Genomic DNA, 17,881 nt, shown 5'->3' with positions numbered 1-17,881 from the left:
TGCAACCACAATTTTTTTCATGGGAGTTGTCATTTTACAAAGTCTTTAGTCTTCTCTGCCAAAGAGTGCTGGTGTCTCACCAAACTATAAATCTCAGGATTCCATAGCATTGAGCCATGGCAGTTAAAATGGTGTAAAACTGCATTAATTCTACAGTGTAGATGCATCCTATGTCTCTAGCTAACCTTACTATCCATTTCCTGCCTGCCATATCTCTCTGTTATCTTAATTCTTATTGGACCAGACAGTCTAAAATACTGCTCTTGCCCTTCCAGTGTTTGCAATTCCAAAGTGTTTAGCCACATACCTTAGTCATCTGTTGTCCAAGAAAAATGCAGGAACATTTTTTGCCCTGTGAACAATAGTGTGTAACCTTACTGGCTACCTGCCAGAGTAGCCAATGGATGCTAGTGTTTTTAATCTTTTCTCAAAGCAGAGTTTAATCCTCCCTTATCTGTCTGTACATCTGCTTCTGTTTAGCTCTCTCATACTTACTGAATCAGAGCAGCTGCAGAAAGCCCCAAGTAGTTAATGAACCTTAAATATATTGCTAAGGTCTTCCCACTTCACCAAGAATTCGGGGAATGTCTTCATTATATACATTTGGATTTAACTGCTAGATTAAATTCAGCAGAGAAACCGTTAGTCCCATGTAGTCTCGCTTAATAGGATTGACATTGTATATGATTTGCATAAAGTACATCACTTATATTTAAGCATTAATTTCAGTGCATCTATTCTAGATATAATACATAATAGGATTAGGCTACTGTCTTCAATTTCTTGGTATTACAATCTGTTTATTTGTGTTATTTAATATTTTAATATTGAAATCAGTTTATTGTTAGAATTTCATTGACTACTTATATTTATGTTTTTACAGTTGTAGTTAGCTGCAAGGATGATATATACATTTAGTAATTAATTAATTCATAGAATCATAGAACCATAGAGTTGGAAGAGACCTCGTGAGCCATCCAGTTCAACCCCCTGCCAAGAAACAGGAAAATTGCATTCAAAGCACCCTCAGCAGATGGCCATCCAGCCTCTGCTTAAAAGCCCTAAAGAAGGAGCCTCCACCTCACTCCAGGGCAGAGAGTTCCACTGCTGAACAGCCCTCACAGTTAGGAAGTTCTTCCTAATGTTCAGGTGGAATCAGCGTTCCTGTAGTTTGAAGCCATTGTTCCGTGTCCTGGTTTCCAGGGCAGCAGAAAACAAATTTGCTCCCTTCTCCCTATGATTTTCCCTCACATATTTATACATGGCCATCATGTCTCCTCTCAGTCTTCTCTTCTTCAGGCTAAACATGCCCAGCTCTTTAAGCCGTTCCTGATAGTGCTTGTTCTCCAGACCCAGTATCATTTTAGTCACTCTCCTCTTGGGAGAAATGTTGTAGAATTTAATTTTCTTTCCTAGACTAAAAATGGAAAATCAGTTACTTGCCATTAGGGTGATGGATAGTCTGCACTGGAAAAAGAAATCAAAATCCTGAGTCAAGATACGCCCAATTCAGCACCACCTGATAATAGTGTCTCATGAAGAAGCTACCCTTGATTATATCACTCCATCTCACAGATTACTGGATGAAACTGGTTATCTCTTACCTAATCACTTTTGGCCCAGATTTGGTTCTCAAACACTTTTAGTCAGTTTGATACATGGTCTATTCTTGAAAAAGGAAACCTGAGATCCTCCAAATGTTACTGCATTTCCATCATGCTTGGAAAGCTAAGGCTGGTGGGAATTGAAGCATACCCTCCAAATATGATTTTCCAGGGACAGTCCTAATTGGATTTTATATGTCAGTGTAGAAAGGGCCTCATATAATCCAATTCAAAGATGATAATCTAGATTATCTGTTTTAATAATCTGGATTATATGACAGTGTAGAAGGGGCCTTAGAGGACTCAGGAAATTGTAGTCCAGCAAAGCAAAATTTCCAAACTGTGTGGCTGATGGCAATGTTAAATTATTGTTCCTCTAGCCTTTATTTTGAGAAATTAAGTTCAATCTGGTTCCACATGTTTTTCAATATCTGCATACCACTATTAGGGGGAATGGGCAGAAGGTTTGAAGTATCACCTCTCAGGCCCCTTCTACACTGCCATATAATCCAGAGTATCAAAGCAGATGATCCAGATTATCTGCTTTGAACTCAATTATATAAGTCTACACTGCCAGATAATCCAGTTCAAAGCAGATAATCGGGATTTTATATAGCACTGTTGAAGGTTCCTCAGCTGATGACTCTAGGTCTACACTGCCACATAATCCAGTTCAAAGCAGATAATCGGGATTTTATATGGCAGTGTAGATCCAGCCTCAGAGGAAACAGGTGAAGCGGTGAAAGCATAGGGCCCATACATTCCCCCCCCCCCCCCGGACTAAGCGAGGATTCTTGAGCCCCCTCTGAAATTTGGCTACCATGACTATGTGGTTAAGTCCCCTCAAGAATTACCAATCAGAAGCATACTAAATGATTATGACCTTGGTACTTCAGTCCTGTCACTCAGATTGTTACCACTTTCAATTGGTTGGTGGTTGTGGTGATTGTCTTTGATGCAATGTATTTTGTTTACATTGTTTTGGGGAAAAATATTTACAAGTACAGTATTCCAAGTTCAGAAGAACTTGCATGCCAATGTTGAGAATCCTCATAATTCTGGAGTTCTTCTCAGGGTTTCCTTTGAGTTGATATGCATGGGATAACACTATTAAACAGTTGCCAGGAATCAGTGGTGGATTGAATGAGGATAAACAAACTGAAATTCATTGTAGTCTTTGTTGTTGCATATTTTCAAATCATTCTCTACTTACTGCAACCCTAAGGTGAATAGATCACAGATTTGCAATTGCCTTCCTCTGCGGGTGAGAAAGTGTGACTTGTCCATAGTCATGCAATGGGTTTCATGACCAAGCTGGGATTCAAACCCTGGTCTCCAGTATTATAGGCCAGTACTCAAACCACTAGACTACACAATAAAGGGCTTCATGGGAAAGCATGGGGGATTCTACTGTTTGCAAGAATTCAATAATGATTTAGGAAACAATTCAAACTGGAGATGGAGGATTAGGACTCGAGCATCTCAGTGTGACTGAGAAGCCAAACCACTGACTGTAAGGGTGGAGAGAGCAGAAAATTCAGTAAGGAGAGCAGAATAGAACCTGTTGGGTAACTGACAAGCAATGCTATCCAACATAGGCTGTGGGAAAGGATGATGGAATAGCAGTCCTACAAATGTGAAGCATAACATTTGCCCAACCTTTAAGTAACTACAGTATCTTGGGGAAAAGGCTTATGTGTTATGCCACAGTCCTCAACAAGATCTACTACTTATATTTCTACAAATTGGCACGCATGTCTGAGGCAAAAGATCTTGAGTCACACTGGCAGGCCAGCTTTGGTGCTTTCTCATTTAGCTGCTTATTTTGGTTGCCGCTCACAGCAGTGCGTCTCTGTCTTTCTCTGTATCTCTCTCTCTCTCTCTGACTCGCTCTCCTCCCACCCGGATGGTGCTTTGTCTTCTTTTGCTCCTGTGCTGTAAGGCCAAGAGTGGTGAAGTCTGAAACAGAAACCTGCTTTCAGTCGAAAAGTGAGGCAGCTTGTGTGTCACATCAATGGAATGCCTTCTGTCCTCTGGGTCAGAGTTTCCAAGCATTGGGCAGGAGCCCTGGGAAGACTTTTCTGCAGAGGCAGCAGTTGTGTTGGTGGCTGCCACATTGTTTCTTTACCTATCGCATGGCCTTGTGTGCACATTCCAGCCACCACCACACCTTCTTGGCCTAGATCTTGCGCACAATGCATTTGTTATTGGATGGTTGAGAAGGGGAAGTGTACACACAGAAAGAAGAGAGTGCTGGCAGTTTTATTACTAGAAAAGGAAAACAGTGGGCTTCCTTTGGTTGAGCTTCCAGGGAGCCCTGTTTGGCCCTCCAGCAAGATGGGGCTACAGGTTAATAATAATAATAATAATAATAATAATAATAATAATAACAACAACAACAACTTTATTTTTATACCCCTCCCCATCTCCCCGAAGGGACTCGGTGCGGCTTACATGGGGCCTAGCCCGATAAAACAATCAATATCAGTAACACGACTATAAAACAATTATACCAGTAAAACATCAATAGCAATAAAACAATCATTAAAATCGGCAAGAAGCATACGAAAAACATACAATATTTAAACAGGAGACTAATTCATAAAATCCAGAACAGAATGTGCCGGTAGAAATGGACAATAAAGTGCAAAATAGCATTGGCAACATCTCGAAATGGGGGCTGTTATAAAATGGGCAGATGGATCAGTCCAACATCAAATTAGGTATCAAAGGCCTTTTGAAAGAGCCAGGTTTTTAAGCTCCTACGGAAGGAGAGGAGGGTAGGGGCCTGCCTGATCTCTCTAGGAAGAGAGTTCCAAAGCCGGAGGGCCACGACGGAGAAGGCCCTCTCTCTCGTCCCCACCAACCGCGACTGCGAGGGTGGTGGGAGCGAGAGAAGGGCCTCCCCCAACGAGCGAAGAGAACGTGCGGGTTCGTAGGGGGAGATGCGGTCTCTAAGGTAGGTGAGTCCCAAACCGTTTAGGGCTTTGTAGGTGATAACCTGCACCTTGAATTGGGCCCGGAAAGTAAACGGCAGCCAGTGGAGCTCCTTAAACAGAGGCGTTGAACGCGCCCTGTAATTCGCTCCAGTTAGAAGCCTGAGCATCTCTTATCCGGAATTCTGAAATCTAAAAAACACCAACATTTTCCAATTGTACCCTTTGTTTTCTGATGATACATTATAAACTAATGTTGCCTCATGAACAAATTATTTAAGAATAATAGTACCTTGTGGCAATGTGCGTCAAGTGAATATGAAACACAAATGAGTGTCATGCTTAGACTTCTCCTAACTCCAAGACAGGAAGCTCTGGCGTGGGCTGGTCCATGAGGTCACGAAGAGTCAGAATCGACTGAACGAATAAACAACAATAGCTCCAAGATATCTCATTATGTACCAGTATGCAAATACAGGTATTCCAAAATCTGAAACAATCTGAAATAGGGAACATTTCTGATCTCATCTATTTTGGATAAAGGATATTCATCCTGTAGTGACTACCCTTGTTGCAAGATTAACACCTTGTTCCAACTGTGTAGCAGAGCCAAGGGTATCAGGACCCTATTGCCTGGGCTTTGTGATAAGCAGGAAGACTACTTTCTATTAGGTCCCCTCATGCTTCCTGTTCCTTTGAAATTAGAGCAATCTTTGCATTGCCTATTTTCTTTTGGTTTTAGCATCTGTATTCTGTTTTGAGCCATTTCTGCTTTAATATACAGGAGCATGGGTGGTGTGGTCCTGAAATGGCGATTTAGGTGGTATCTGCTGGGGTTTGGGTCCAGGACCCTCTGTCAATATAAAAAGCTATGGATGCTCTGATCCAGGGTGTCAAATTCATTTCCATCTAAGGCCAGATCAGCCTTATGGTTACCTTCAAAGAGCCGTTGAATCCATGGGTAGAAAAATCTATGGATACAGAGGGCTAGTATAATTTTGTTTTTACAAAGTGGTCAGTGTTCTTTAGTTTCTACCCAGTTTAGGTCCCCAGATATTATTGATGTTGTTTGATCATCTACCGTGTGGACTGGGGATAATGGGAATTGCAACCCAGCAGCACTTGTGGCTCCGAGATTGAGGAAAGGTTAAAGGACATTTTATAGTCAAATATCATATTCACAAGCCTTGTATCTAAATTTAAATCCCACTATCCTTATTAAACAGAACACATTGCATCCTTCCATATGTTACTGGATTACAACTCCTATCAACTCTAGTCATAATGTCGAATGAGGAGCCCCTGATAGCGCAGTGGGTTAAAGCCTTGTGCCTACAGGACTGCTGACTAGAAGGTTGGGTTGCTGACCTGAAGGTTGCTGGTTCGAATCCAGTCCGGGGAGAGCTCAGATGAGCTCCCTCTATCAACTCCAGTTCCATGCAGGGACATGAGAGAAGCCTCCCACAAGGATGGTAAAAACATCAAAACATCCAGACATCCCCTGGGCAATGTCCTTGCAGACGGCCAATTCTCTCACTCCAGAAGTGACTTGCAGTTTCTCAAGTCACTCCTGACACACACAAAAAATTATGTCAAATGATGAGGAATACAGGAGTTGTAGTCCAGCATCTAGAAGTCCATATAAAATGACATGGAGGGCCGGATTTGGCCCGTGGGCCTTGTGTTTGACACATGTGTTCTAGTCCCATTACAATGGCATCTTTATGTAAAATAGGGAGAGCTTCAGGATTTGTGAAATGGCTCTACACATCAACATAGTGCTCCGCATATGGCAAAATCAAGGCTTGCTTGTTGGATTTTCCTCCAAATTTTTCCAAGGTGTGGTTTACTGAATCCATGCAGAATCCATAGATACACAGGGACAACTGTACTATACCACCGACTTTCTAATGAAGATTTTATCCCTTTAAAAAAAAATTTCATCTGAAAAAGAAAATCCTTCACTGTGATTATACTTTCACAATTCCTGAAAAGCTTTTGGGGATTTTGTAGGCTCTTTGTGCCAGCTTCCCCGTGCTACTTTCTACTCTTTCTACTAACTGCGACTAGGGCCCACATATGGAAACTGTATGATCGATGGAATGCTTTCTCTGCGATTATGATGCATGTTGGGGATGGCTGTCCAGATATTTTTTAGCTTACAGCTCTTGCCAGACCTTCCCATCCTAGCCCAGTTCTAAAGGGTCCAGCCTCAAAGTCTCTGAAGGATTACACCTGAAGTAAGTAGCCATTGTATCCATAGTAGCATTGTAGAAATGCTCTGGATGGAATAAGGGCGAGAAAGTATTATGTTGATGAGAGAGATTAGCATTTCCTTCTGAGAGAAACCACAGAAATCTTGGCAACTTGTCTAAAGCGGTGGGAGAAGGCCATGGCTGGTGGGAGATGCATGGTTCAACATAGTTAACAAGGTGTTGAGTAATAGAGATGTCGATCAAGTGATGAACAGTAACTGGGGGAAGAACTCCCATGACTCTTAGTCCTTCCGAGAAACATGTTTTGGTATTGCTCCATCCTTTGTCCCTTGTAGGATCTGCCTCCATCATGGCTTTCTTCCAGCCCTTTGTCACTCTATTGTAGAATGACGCACTCACCTCCCTGACTTGACTGCTTTACTGTGCACAGCAAGCTGTTGGTGGAAAGGGCACACATATGTCTCTCGTTGCCAAAAGCCTTTGTCACTGGCAGTGGGAGTGAGACTTAAAATGCATGCCAAGCAGCTTCCAGACATGAAAGACAACTGTAAAGATTGTACATAGGCCTGTGGCTTCATCAAAATTCAACCCACATTTGTAAAATAGTGAGATCTGGCACAAAGGAACAAGCCTGCCCTTGTGCCAGTTAATGCAGGGATGTGTTCCTATAGGGACTGCTTTTGTACTTCCAGTTGGCTTTTGGAAACAATTGACATGGATTGTAAAGCCCTGTTAATTAGTCAGACAGTAGAACATTGTCTCTACATTTCAAGTAGTGATGAGGATGTTAAAAGAACTGAGCATTTTGGACATATAGACAGAATTGTTTAGGGGAACTTTGATTTAGAAGTAGATTATTTGCGGAAATGCATACCATCAGCATCCCTGGAAGTGTCTTGTTTGCTACTGTGCTGTGACCCAGTTATTTAATGAAGTAAAACAGTGTTATGCATCCAAAAGTTGAACAATATTTCATGCCACTTCATGAAATGATTTCCAGAATTTCAGGCATATATACCATGCACATAATTAGGAGTAAGATTGTATACATGTATAAAACCGTCTGAGTCTCCTCCTAGGTTGAGAAAGGTGGAGTAGAAGTACCACAAATAAATATATATATATATATATATGTACGTACATATACATGTTATTCTTTGTAGCTGAATAAGGCTAGATCGGAAGCCAACTACTTTTCTTTTTTCTTTCTTCTGTTCTCTCTTTTTTCTTTTCTATGTTTCTTTCTAATTTCTATTTCATAGCACCTTTTATGTTTCTATTGTATACTTATCTTATACATTCTTTTAAAAGGCTTTTTTTCTCTCTGTGGTTTTGAAGGCTTTCATGGCCATAATTACTGGGTTGCGGTGAGTTTTCCGGGCTGTATGACCATGTTCCAAAAGCATTCTCTCCTGACATTTCGCCCACATCTATGGCAGGCATCCCCAGAGGTGTGAGGTCTGTTGAAAACTAGGCAGGTGGGGTTTATATATCTCTGGAAAGTCCAGGTTGGGAGAAAGAACTCTTGTCTGTTTGAGGCAAGTGTGAATGTTGGAACTGATCACCTTGATTAGCATTTAATGCCCTTACAGATTCAGAACTTAGCTGCTTGTTGCTCGAAGTAATCCTTTGTTGAGAGGTGTTAGCTGACTCTGATTGTTTGATGTCTGGAATTCCCCTGTTTTCAGAGTAGTGTTCTTCATTTACTGACCTGTTTTTAGGGGGTTTTTTATACTGGTAGCCAGATTTTGTTCATTTTCATGGTTTCCTCCTTTCTGTTGACATTATCCACATGCTTGTGGATTTCAGTTGCTTCTCTGTGTAGCCTGACATGGTGATTGTTAGAGTGGTCCAGCATTTCTGTGTTCTCCAGTAATATGCTGTGCCCAGGTTGGTTCATCAGATGCTCTGCAGTACCTTTCATGTTCCTTGATTTGTGTTTGGGTAATGCTACGTTTGGTGGTCCCTCTGTAGACTTGTCCACAGCTTTTTTTCGTGTCAGGAGCAACCGGAGTTGCTTCTGGAGTGAGAGAATTGGTCGTCTGCAAGGACGTTGCCCAGGGGACAGCCAGATGTTTTGATGTTTTACCATCCTTGTGAGAGGCTTCTCTCATGTCCCCGCATGGAGCTGGAGCTGAAAGAGGGAGCTCATCCGCGCTCTCTCCAGGTGGGATTCGAACCTGGCAGCTTTCAGGTCAGCAACCCAACGTTCAAGTCACGAGGCTTTTATCCCCTAGGCCATCGGAGGCTCCTTGTCCACAGCTGCATGGTATTCATTAGACTCCTGCAGAGGTGAGAGGATCCCTCTTGTACTTTGCTGAATGTAGAATTTTTTGTATTTTCTTGGTGGGTCTTTTTTCCCTCTTTTTAAACTTTTAATGTAACTTCTAAAATATTTACATAAAAATAAATATATAGGAGTGGGATTGTATACTGTCAGAAGGAAAAATATATTTCTCTAGTGTTGAATTATACTTGATGGCGCTGATGAAGTGGGTTTTATTTCATGAAAGCTCGCAGCAGTAATAAATTGCTTTGCTTCTACAGTGCTTTGAGTCTTTTTAAAGTTGTCTTTGTTGCACCAGGCTACACAGAACTTCCCTCTTGGGAGTTGTTTGTTTAAATGTTGGCCAGGGCCTGAGATTATGGGAACAGGCCCCTGATGCTTGACAAAGGAATGCCTCAGGGAGAGGAGTGTGCTCTATCTTTCCCCCCCCTTTTTTAAAAAAGAAAAAGGCAAAAGCCTGGGAAATGCCAGAGCCTGGTTACTGGGCCCCAGGAATCTGCATGTGAACCTGAGCCAGGGGGCTGGCTGGAGGAAGACAAAAGCAGGTGGGAGGGAAAACCAGGAGCAGGCTGGGCCAGAACTCAGCCGATGGCCCCTAAGGATTAGGCGGCACACACTTCCTCAGATCAGTACAGGGAACTGGGCATCGCTCACTTTTCCAACATCACAAATGTAGCAATTACTGTATATGGCACCAATATGTGTCTGAGCGAAGCAGAGTGGTGGTGTTTTTGCTGTGCCTAGCCAATGTGGTGCAACAGTTTGAACATTGGACTATGACTGCAGAGGCCAGGTTTCAATTCTTAGGTGGCCCTGGGCAAGTCACACACTCTCAGCCCCAGAAAATTTTTGTGATATGTTTGACTTAAGGTGTCCATACACTCGAAATTACTTGAAGGCACTCATCAACAACAAAGCCCACCCTTCTGGTTTCTCAGGATGGATCTGCACTGCCCTATATCCCAAAATCTGATCCCAAATTATCTGATATAGTAGTAGTAGAAGTAATAATAATAATAATAATCATCATCATCATCATCATCATATTTATTTATATTCTGTCCTATCTTCCCAAGGGGACTTGAGGTGGACTCCAACACAAAAAGGCAAACATTCAATGCCTGATACAACAATAAATATAGATACAATGTCAAACCGTCCAAACCCCAAAATACAGATACAATATCAAACCACCCAAACCCCAAAGCAAACCCCAATGCTTTGGACTGGATTATATGAGTCCACACTGCTAGATAATCTGGGATAAGAAGATAATCTGGGATCAGATCCTGGGATATAGGGCAGTGTAGATCCAGCCTCATTCAGGGCCAGGAAACAAATGTAACAGAATTCTCCAGCTGATACGATCAGTGGCAGTGCTATATGGAGACCCGGGGAGTTGTAATTCTAAGAAGTAACTCATTCGGTATTAGGAAATTGGTTTTTGAAAACATGTATCCCTGAATCCTCCAGATGGGTTGGCCAGTGGCTATGCAAAGATCAGATTCAGGGAGTTGTAGTTTTAAGAAGTGACTCAGTCAGTGGCAGAAAATTACCTTTGGAAACATGTATCCCTTTGGAAAATTACCTTTGGAAATAGACAACCCAGGTCCCTTCCACACAGTTTAATAAAATCCCACATGATCTGCTTTGAGCTAGAATATATGGCAGTGTGGATTCAGATAACCCAGTCCAAAGCAGATATTGTGCGATTTTCTGTCTTGATATTCTGGGTTATATGGCTGTGTGGAAGGGCCCTAAGGGAGCTGGAAATGTTTAGCCTGGAGAAGAAAAGTAAGAGTTGACATGAGAGCCACGGGTAAAGATTTGAAATGGTGTCACATTGAGGAGGAGGCAAACTTGTTTTCTGCTAGAGGACAGGGAGCAGTGGATTCAAATTGCTGGAAAAGTAATTCCACCTAAACATTAGGAAGAACTTCCTGATGATAAGAGCTGTTCCACGATGGAATATGCTGCCTAGGAGTGTGGTGGAGTCTCCTGGAGGCTTTTAAACAGAGGCTGGCTAGGAGTGCTTTGATTGTCTTTTCCTGCATAGCAGGGGGTTGGACAGGATAGCTCTTGGGATATCTCCCCACTCTGTGGTTCTAACTCCAGTGATGGTTCGAGCCTTGGAGATTGGAGAAGGGGAGGGGGCTCTGACGAGGGCTGCCTGTCCCCTTCCTTCCTCCGTGGCCGCAGAGTTCCAGCTCCGGGCTTTGGCTCCCGCTCCCTCCCATTGAGATGCTAATACCCTCAGAGCCCATAGCCAGGGGTGGGCTGGAGGAGGAGGAGGAAGAGGGTCAGCAGTGGGGCTTGCCTGCCTCCCCCAGCAATCACTGCAGCGGCAGATGGTGGGGACAGCAGCAGGTTGTGAGGTAGGGAGCGACTTTGGGTGGGGGCACAGATCTAGCTGGGTGGGGGTCACCCTCAGGTTCTGCTCTTTTCCTACTTCCCGCAGATGAAAGAGGAGATCCACCCCCTTCCCTTCGCACCTGCTTGGGGGTGCATCTCCACTGTGCAATTAATGCAGTTCAAACTTCCATGGCTCAGCTCTAGGGAATCCTGAGAGTTGCAATTTGGTGAGGCACCAGCACTCTTTGGCAGAGAAGGCTTAAAGGCCGGGTAAAACTACACCTCCAGTGGTGCCATAGTGTTGAGCCATGGTATCAAACTGCATTAATTCTCCAGTGCAGATGCACCCTGGGAATCCCTCCCCCCTTCCTTCACCAAACCCTACCCCTGTTCTTCACCAATGCCAGCGCATTGTAGAGTTATCACAGCTCCACCCCACTTTCACAGCGAGGCCCCTGTGCTATTGAATCACAGGAATTGTAGTTTTACAAGGTATTTAGCCTTTTCTGTCAGAGAGCGCTGGTGGATCACCAAACTACAACTCCCTCGATTCCATTGCATTAAGCCACAGCAATGGAAAGTAGTATGAAACTGGGTCATTGTGAGTTTTCTGGGCTGTATGACCATGTTCCAGAAGCATTCTCTCCTGATGTTTCATCCACAACTGTGGCAGGCATCCTCAGAGGTTGTGAGATATATTGGAAACTAGGCAAGTGGGGTTTATATATCTGTGGAAGGTCCAGGGTGGGAGAAAGAATTCTTGCCTGTTGGAGGCAAGTGTGAATGTTGCAATTAATCACTGGTTAGCATTGAAAAGCCTTGCAGCTTCAAAGCCTGACTGATTCTAGTGTGAAAGTGCTTGTTGTTGGCCCTGCCTTGGCCAATAAGGTAAAGGTTTTCCCCTGACGTTAAGTCCAGTCATGTCTGACTCTGGGGGTCAGTGCTCATCTCCATTTCTAAGCCGAAGAGCCAGCGTTGTCCTTAGACACCTCCAAGGTCATGTGGCCGGCATGACTACATAGAGCGCTGTTACCTTTCCGCCGGAGCAGTACCTATTGATCTACTCACATTGGCATGTTTTCGAACTGCTAGCCGAAAATTGCTGGTGTTTGCCTGGAGGGGGCTCCCTGTTAAAGTGGGATGGATAAAGCTTTTTTTTTTTTTTGGTCTGGCAAGTGATGTTTCTTCCTCTTTTTACTTGCCTTTTATATCCACCCTCAAGTCAACTTTAACTTACAGTGTCTTCCACGTTATCTCATCCTCAACAACCCTGCTCAAGTTTTGCAGAACTCAATGTTGTTGCTTCCTTGGTTGAGTCTTTCCACCAGGAATGTGATCTTCCTTGTTTCCAACTGTCTTCCATCTTACTAATTATTATTGTCTTTTATCATGAGTCCTGTCTTTTCTTGATGTGTCAAAAGCCAGACAGTCTCAACTTGGTTTCTAGGTACAGTTCAGACCTGATTTGGTCCAGGGCCCATATATTTGCCTTTTTAGCAGTCCATGCTATCAGTCGAACTCTTTCTCCAGCACCACATTTCGAATCAGTTGGTTTTCTTCGTATCATTTTTCTTCACTGTCCAGCTTTATCAACCATACACTGAAAAGGGAAATGCAATGGCACGGACAATCATGACTTTAGTATTCAATCACGGTATATATCTTTACACTCCAGGAGCCTGTTTAGTTCTTTCATAGATGCCCCCCAAGTCCTAGTTTTCTACTGATTTCTTGACTGCAACCTCCATTCTGATTATAGTGAAACAGCCATATAACCCAGAATATCAAGGTAGAATAACCCACAATATCTACTTTGAACTGGGTTATCTGAGTCCACACTACCATATATTCCAGTTCAAAGTAGAAAATGTGGTACAGTATTTTATTCAGCTGTAAGGGGCCATGTGGCCAAATGTTTTTTATTAACTTTTCCCAAAAAGTTGTTTTATTTAGATACACCACATATGGGCATACCAACTTTTCTCTCCTTTTCAATGCCAACCTTTTGGGCTTAGCCCTAGTCCCATATTTGATAGTTGGGCTGGTGTCCTTTACCATTTCCATATAAAAATTTTTTTCTAAACCTTTGTATTTTTTCAATTTAATTTCCTTAATCCTCTTCTTTATTTTCTCTATAGTTTGCTTTGTGAGGGGCTCTTCTTTCTGCCATTTATTTTGTATTTTCTTACTATATATTCATTGTCTTTTATCATCATTTAGTATATTTCTCCTACTAGTAATCCTTTCTTTCTCTCCTTTTGTTAGTATACTTTCCAATTTACTTTCTTTAAACAGTCCCCATATTTCCCCTATTTAAGTTTATTGTATAAGCCTAATACCTTTCTCTAATACAGTAGAGTCTCACTTATCCAACACTCGCTTATCCAACGTTCTGGATTATCCAACACATTTTTGTAGTCAATGTTTTCAATATATCGTGATATTTTGGTGCTAAATTCATAAATACAGTAATTACTACATAGCATTACAGCGTATTGAACTACTTTTTCTGCCAAATTTGTTGTCTAACATGATGTTTTGGTGCTTCATTTGTAAAATCATAACCTAATTTGATGTTTAATAGGCTTTTCCTTAATGCCTCCTTATTATCCAACATATTCGCTTATCCAACATTCTGCCGGCCCGTTTATGTTGGATAAGTGAGACTCTACTGTAATAATAATAATAATAATAATAATAATAATAATAATAAGGTTATTCAAAATACCAATCCAGGTAAACATGGCATTTATGTTAATGGCAGTAATAGGGAACAATAAAATACTCACTAAAATTATTTTTTAAAATGTGGGCAAAGTAACAAAAGTTTTCAATAAGGAGGAATGCACCAGAAACTGGTTCCCATTTGCTTTGGCCATAGCCATTTGGGGAGGGCAAAATCCACCCTCTTCTTAAAAGGGCATGGTTATGTTTTCCTTGATGCCAACCTTCACTCACCTGCTGCTCTGCAAAAGTGTTGGATTATGATTCCCATCATCTGCAGGCAACATACACTAGGAGTTGTGAAAGTTGCAGTCCAGCATGTTGGCCAGGCAACAAAGGGATAGGTTGCTTTGCAACTACACACTCTCGTTCTCAGTAGTTTTCTAGACCAGTGCAATTTAAAGTGGTGGTTCCTGGACTGGTGCCAGGCCTTGAGCTATTGACTGCTGGCATCTGGCAAGTTTCCAGGGGGGGAAATTCCAGCAATTGTACCCAGTTGGTACAAGTATGGAATCATTAGAAAAAAATAATTACTGGCCCCCCACAGCCTGACAAGCATTATGCTAGACAACTCCTTGTCTAAAATATTATATTAAGTATGGTACTGCTTGGCACATGATTTGCAGACAGGCTGTAGTAAACACAATAGTAGTCTAACTGAATCAAACCAGTGAGCCATCCAGATCAGCCTCCTGTCTCCAGAGCATGACCTAGTTCCTTTAAAAGAGCTAGATCACCGCATACAGCTATATTAATTTATTTCCCTTAACAAGATCTGACAGGTGTAATATTCTGAGACACTATGAAGAAGGATGCATGAAAATACTCAATAACAGTGCTTGGAAATGTCGTTTTGTTGGTTTACAACTTCCAGAATCCTCCAATCTGAATGGCCACTGGAACCAACTTAGTTTTTTAAAAATAATTATTTATACTGCTTCTTTTGGTCATTATCGCCCATGGTAGCAGGGAGTTCAGTAGGTCAAACATATCCTTCTTTAACTTCTGAATGGGATATTCTAATGTTCTAAAGTTACATGAAAGAATGTTCAAGTGTTCCCTATTGCAGTTTCCTTTTTCAGTTACTTATGAGTATTCGTTGATTTCATCACTTCAGTGCAAACTATTGACTTTTGTACTTCAAAAGAAAATCTTGTTTTAACCTGAGAATATAATCCTACATATCTTTCTTTGGAATAACCAGTGCTGGCACAACATATTTAGTTGCTGAGACAAAGAACAAGGTGGCTCCCACCCCATTGCACGTACAGAGGCTGGCCAGATTAGAAGTTGGATTTAATTCAATACTGGCAATAGGACAATATACTCCACCAAAGAGGAGGACAGAGAGGATCCTAGGAGAAGCAAGGCAGCCTGTGTGGTTCATTCAGCTTTGCTTCCAACATTTCCTACCTAAGATACCATAGTGCCTTCTATAGTATACTAGGACCCTGAAAACATCTTCCACTGAATGTAGTGAGTGCTACTCCTGAGTTCAGTGTGCAAAGGCATGAGCTACTGAAAGTACTACAGTACCCCTCTGAATTTATGGGTTTCACATTTGTAGATTTGATTTTCATGGATTTGATTTTTTTTTCTGTGTGAGAAGCTACTTGAGAAACGGCAAGTTGCTTCTGATATGAGAGAATTGGCCATCTGCAAGGACATTGCCCAGGGGACAAATGTTTTGATGTTTTTACCATCCTTGTGGGAGGCTTCTTTCATGTTCCCACATGGGGAGCTGGAGCTGACAGAGGGAACTCACCCGCTCTCCCCGGATTCGAACCGCCAACCTGTTGGTCACCAGCAGTCCTGCTGGCACAGGTGGTGCAATGCCGGCTAAACAGTATAATTTCTCCAGTGGTGTGGGGCGTAGACATCCTTTGACAATGCAGCATGTCTCATGAAGAGCCACATCCACTGTTTTAAGGTGGTGGGATGTATTCCACACTGGGCATGCATAGTCTGCAGCAGAGTAGCAAAGAGCTACTGTGTCTGGTTATGATTCCCAGATTGTGCCAGTCAGCTTTTGTACGATGTTATTTCGAGTGCCCACTTTTTGCTTGATAGTCAAGCAGTGTTTCTTGTAAGTGAGTAGCACTAAGCATATCTAATATCACCTAAAACAATTTTCAACATCCTGTGGCACAAATACATTTATTACAGCAGAAACTTTCATGAACCGTAGCCCAAAAAAATCTTACCATTTTGGCTGTGGTAATTATTTATGTTTGTGATATCAGCAATAGTTTTGTAAATGACCAACATCTAATTGTCACAGTTAGTATTGTTTGGGTTTCATTTCCAGTTCCCTATCTTCCTGCGGGTCCAGCCCTAACCATGTATCTGATAAAATAGGCAATTGTCTGTAGAAAACCATACTTTAATACATTTCTTAATTTTTAAATGTGCTACCAGACTGATTATTGCTATTTTTCCCCTGACTTTTTGCTGATTGGTCTTGTCTGACACATAGATGTGAGTCTGTCCAATAGACTTTGGGTGCAGCCTGACCATCAGATACAACTGTGATGCTTCAAGAAAAGATGTTAGCAGTTTGATAAAGTGTATTTTCACAGGTCCATATGAGGAGTTTGGGTTAACCTGTTTAATCATACAAGCAATTTGTTTATACCAAGGCTTAGAAAAATCATCTGGTTACATCATATTTGCTTTACAGGCTTGCCTGTCAGTGCTACTTGCCTTTTATGAGGTAACATTTCTATTCCTTCTCAAGTATCAAGTGTCTTGGGACAGCTCTGCTCCTTTTTATTTCCTTACTACTGCCAACATGCTCATCCTGGACAGACAACTCATACCACTTCGTGTCTGACCTGGGTCAGAGAGAGTCTGCCAAAAATGTGGATAACGTCGTTGGCGCATTTTTGGCAGTTTCTCCTTGCCTTGATGCCAGAAATGAAGAGGTTGGCTCATTTTAAAAGGTCCTTTCCATCAGCCAGCTGCTGGTCATCTGTATGTTTGATTGCCCAGAGACTGCCAGTCATCTACTGCTGCTTTATAAGGGACTGACGGCTGGCTCTAAGCCTTGTTCTAATTGCCTCTGCCTCTCTTTCAGAGATGACCCTGCTCTCTGCCCAGCCAGCATCTTTGGAGTCGGTGGCTGCTGCAGCCACAACTCCAAACCCAGAGCAAAGGATGTTGGAAAAGAGGGCAAAAGTCATCGAGGAGCTGCTGCAAACAGAGAGAGATTACATCCGGGACCTTGAGATGTGTGTGCAGAAAGTGCTAGTGCCATTGCAGGAAGCCCAGGTAGGAAGAGCATGAGACTAGAACCAGGTCTGTGGCATCTGACAGTGGGGCTGGATGCCCCTTGTGTTCTCTTCCAACTCTGATTGTATGATTTCTTTTACCAGAGATGAGATATAATTTGATGATATTAGGAACCATTGGCTGAAGTCCTACAAGAAAACCTATAACTTAGGAGTTCCACCTGCAGATCTCCACTATGATTCTCCATCACTACCTCCAGGATTCACCTTGTCAATGCAATAGCTGCTACCATAGCCATTTTGTGGCTGGTGGAAAGCAAAGGGTCACGGTTTTTGGTTTTGTTTGTTTTTGTTTTATTTTGTTTTTTGCAGAACTGTCTGTGTTCTCATAGCCAAATGCAGACCGAGGGTATCTTCTAACAAGATCTGCCAAATTTTTCCTGATATCTTACCAAATGATGTCAGTGGTCGGCATCTGGTTGTAGGAACATAGCCAGACACCACCCTGATCTTCTCTGTTCTCCTCCAGCAA

The 17,881-nt window shown here is 42.3% G+C and overlaps 1 protein-coding gene across 2 annotated transcripts in view; it reads left to right on the top strand.

The window, feature by feature from the left end:
* The window catches only part of dnmbp (dynamin binding protein), a 69,244-nt gene that overhangs the window by 39,308 nt on the left and 12,055 nt on the right, over positions 1-17,881 (top strand). For both annotated transcript variants that reach the window (XM_008106501.3, XM_062976377.1), the window contains one exon: positions 17,196-17,389. In XM_008106501.3, coding sequence (XP_008104708.2) covers positions 17,196-17,389 — 194 coding nt within the window. The remainder of the gene's footprint in view (positions 1-17,195; positions 17,390-17,881) is intronic.

The sequence above is a fragment of the Anolis carolinensis genome, chromosome 3 (assembly GCF_035594765.1).
Source record: "Anolis carolinensis isolate JA03-04 chromosome 3, rAnoCar3.1.pri, whole genome shotgun sequence".
Lineage (NCBI taxonomy): Eukaryota > Metazoa > Chordata > Lepidosauria > Squamata > Dactyloidae > Anolis > Anolis carolinensis.
The sequence above is the reverse complement of the archived record's forward strand: the minus strand, read 5'-3'. Positions and strand labels throughout refer to the sequence as shown.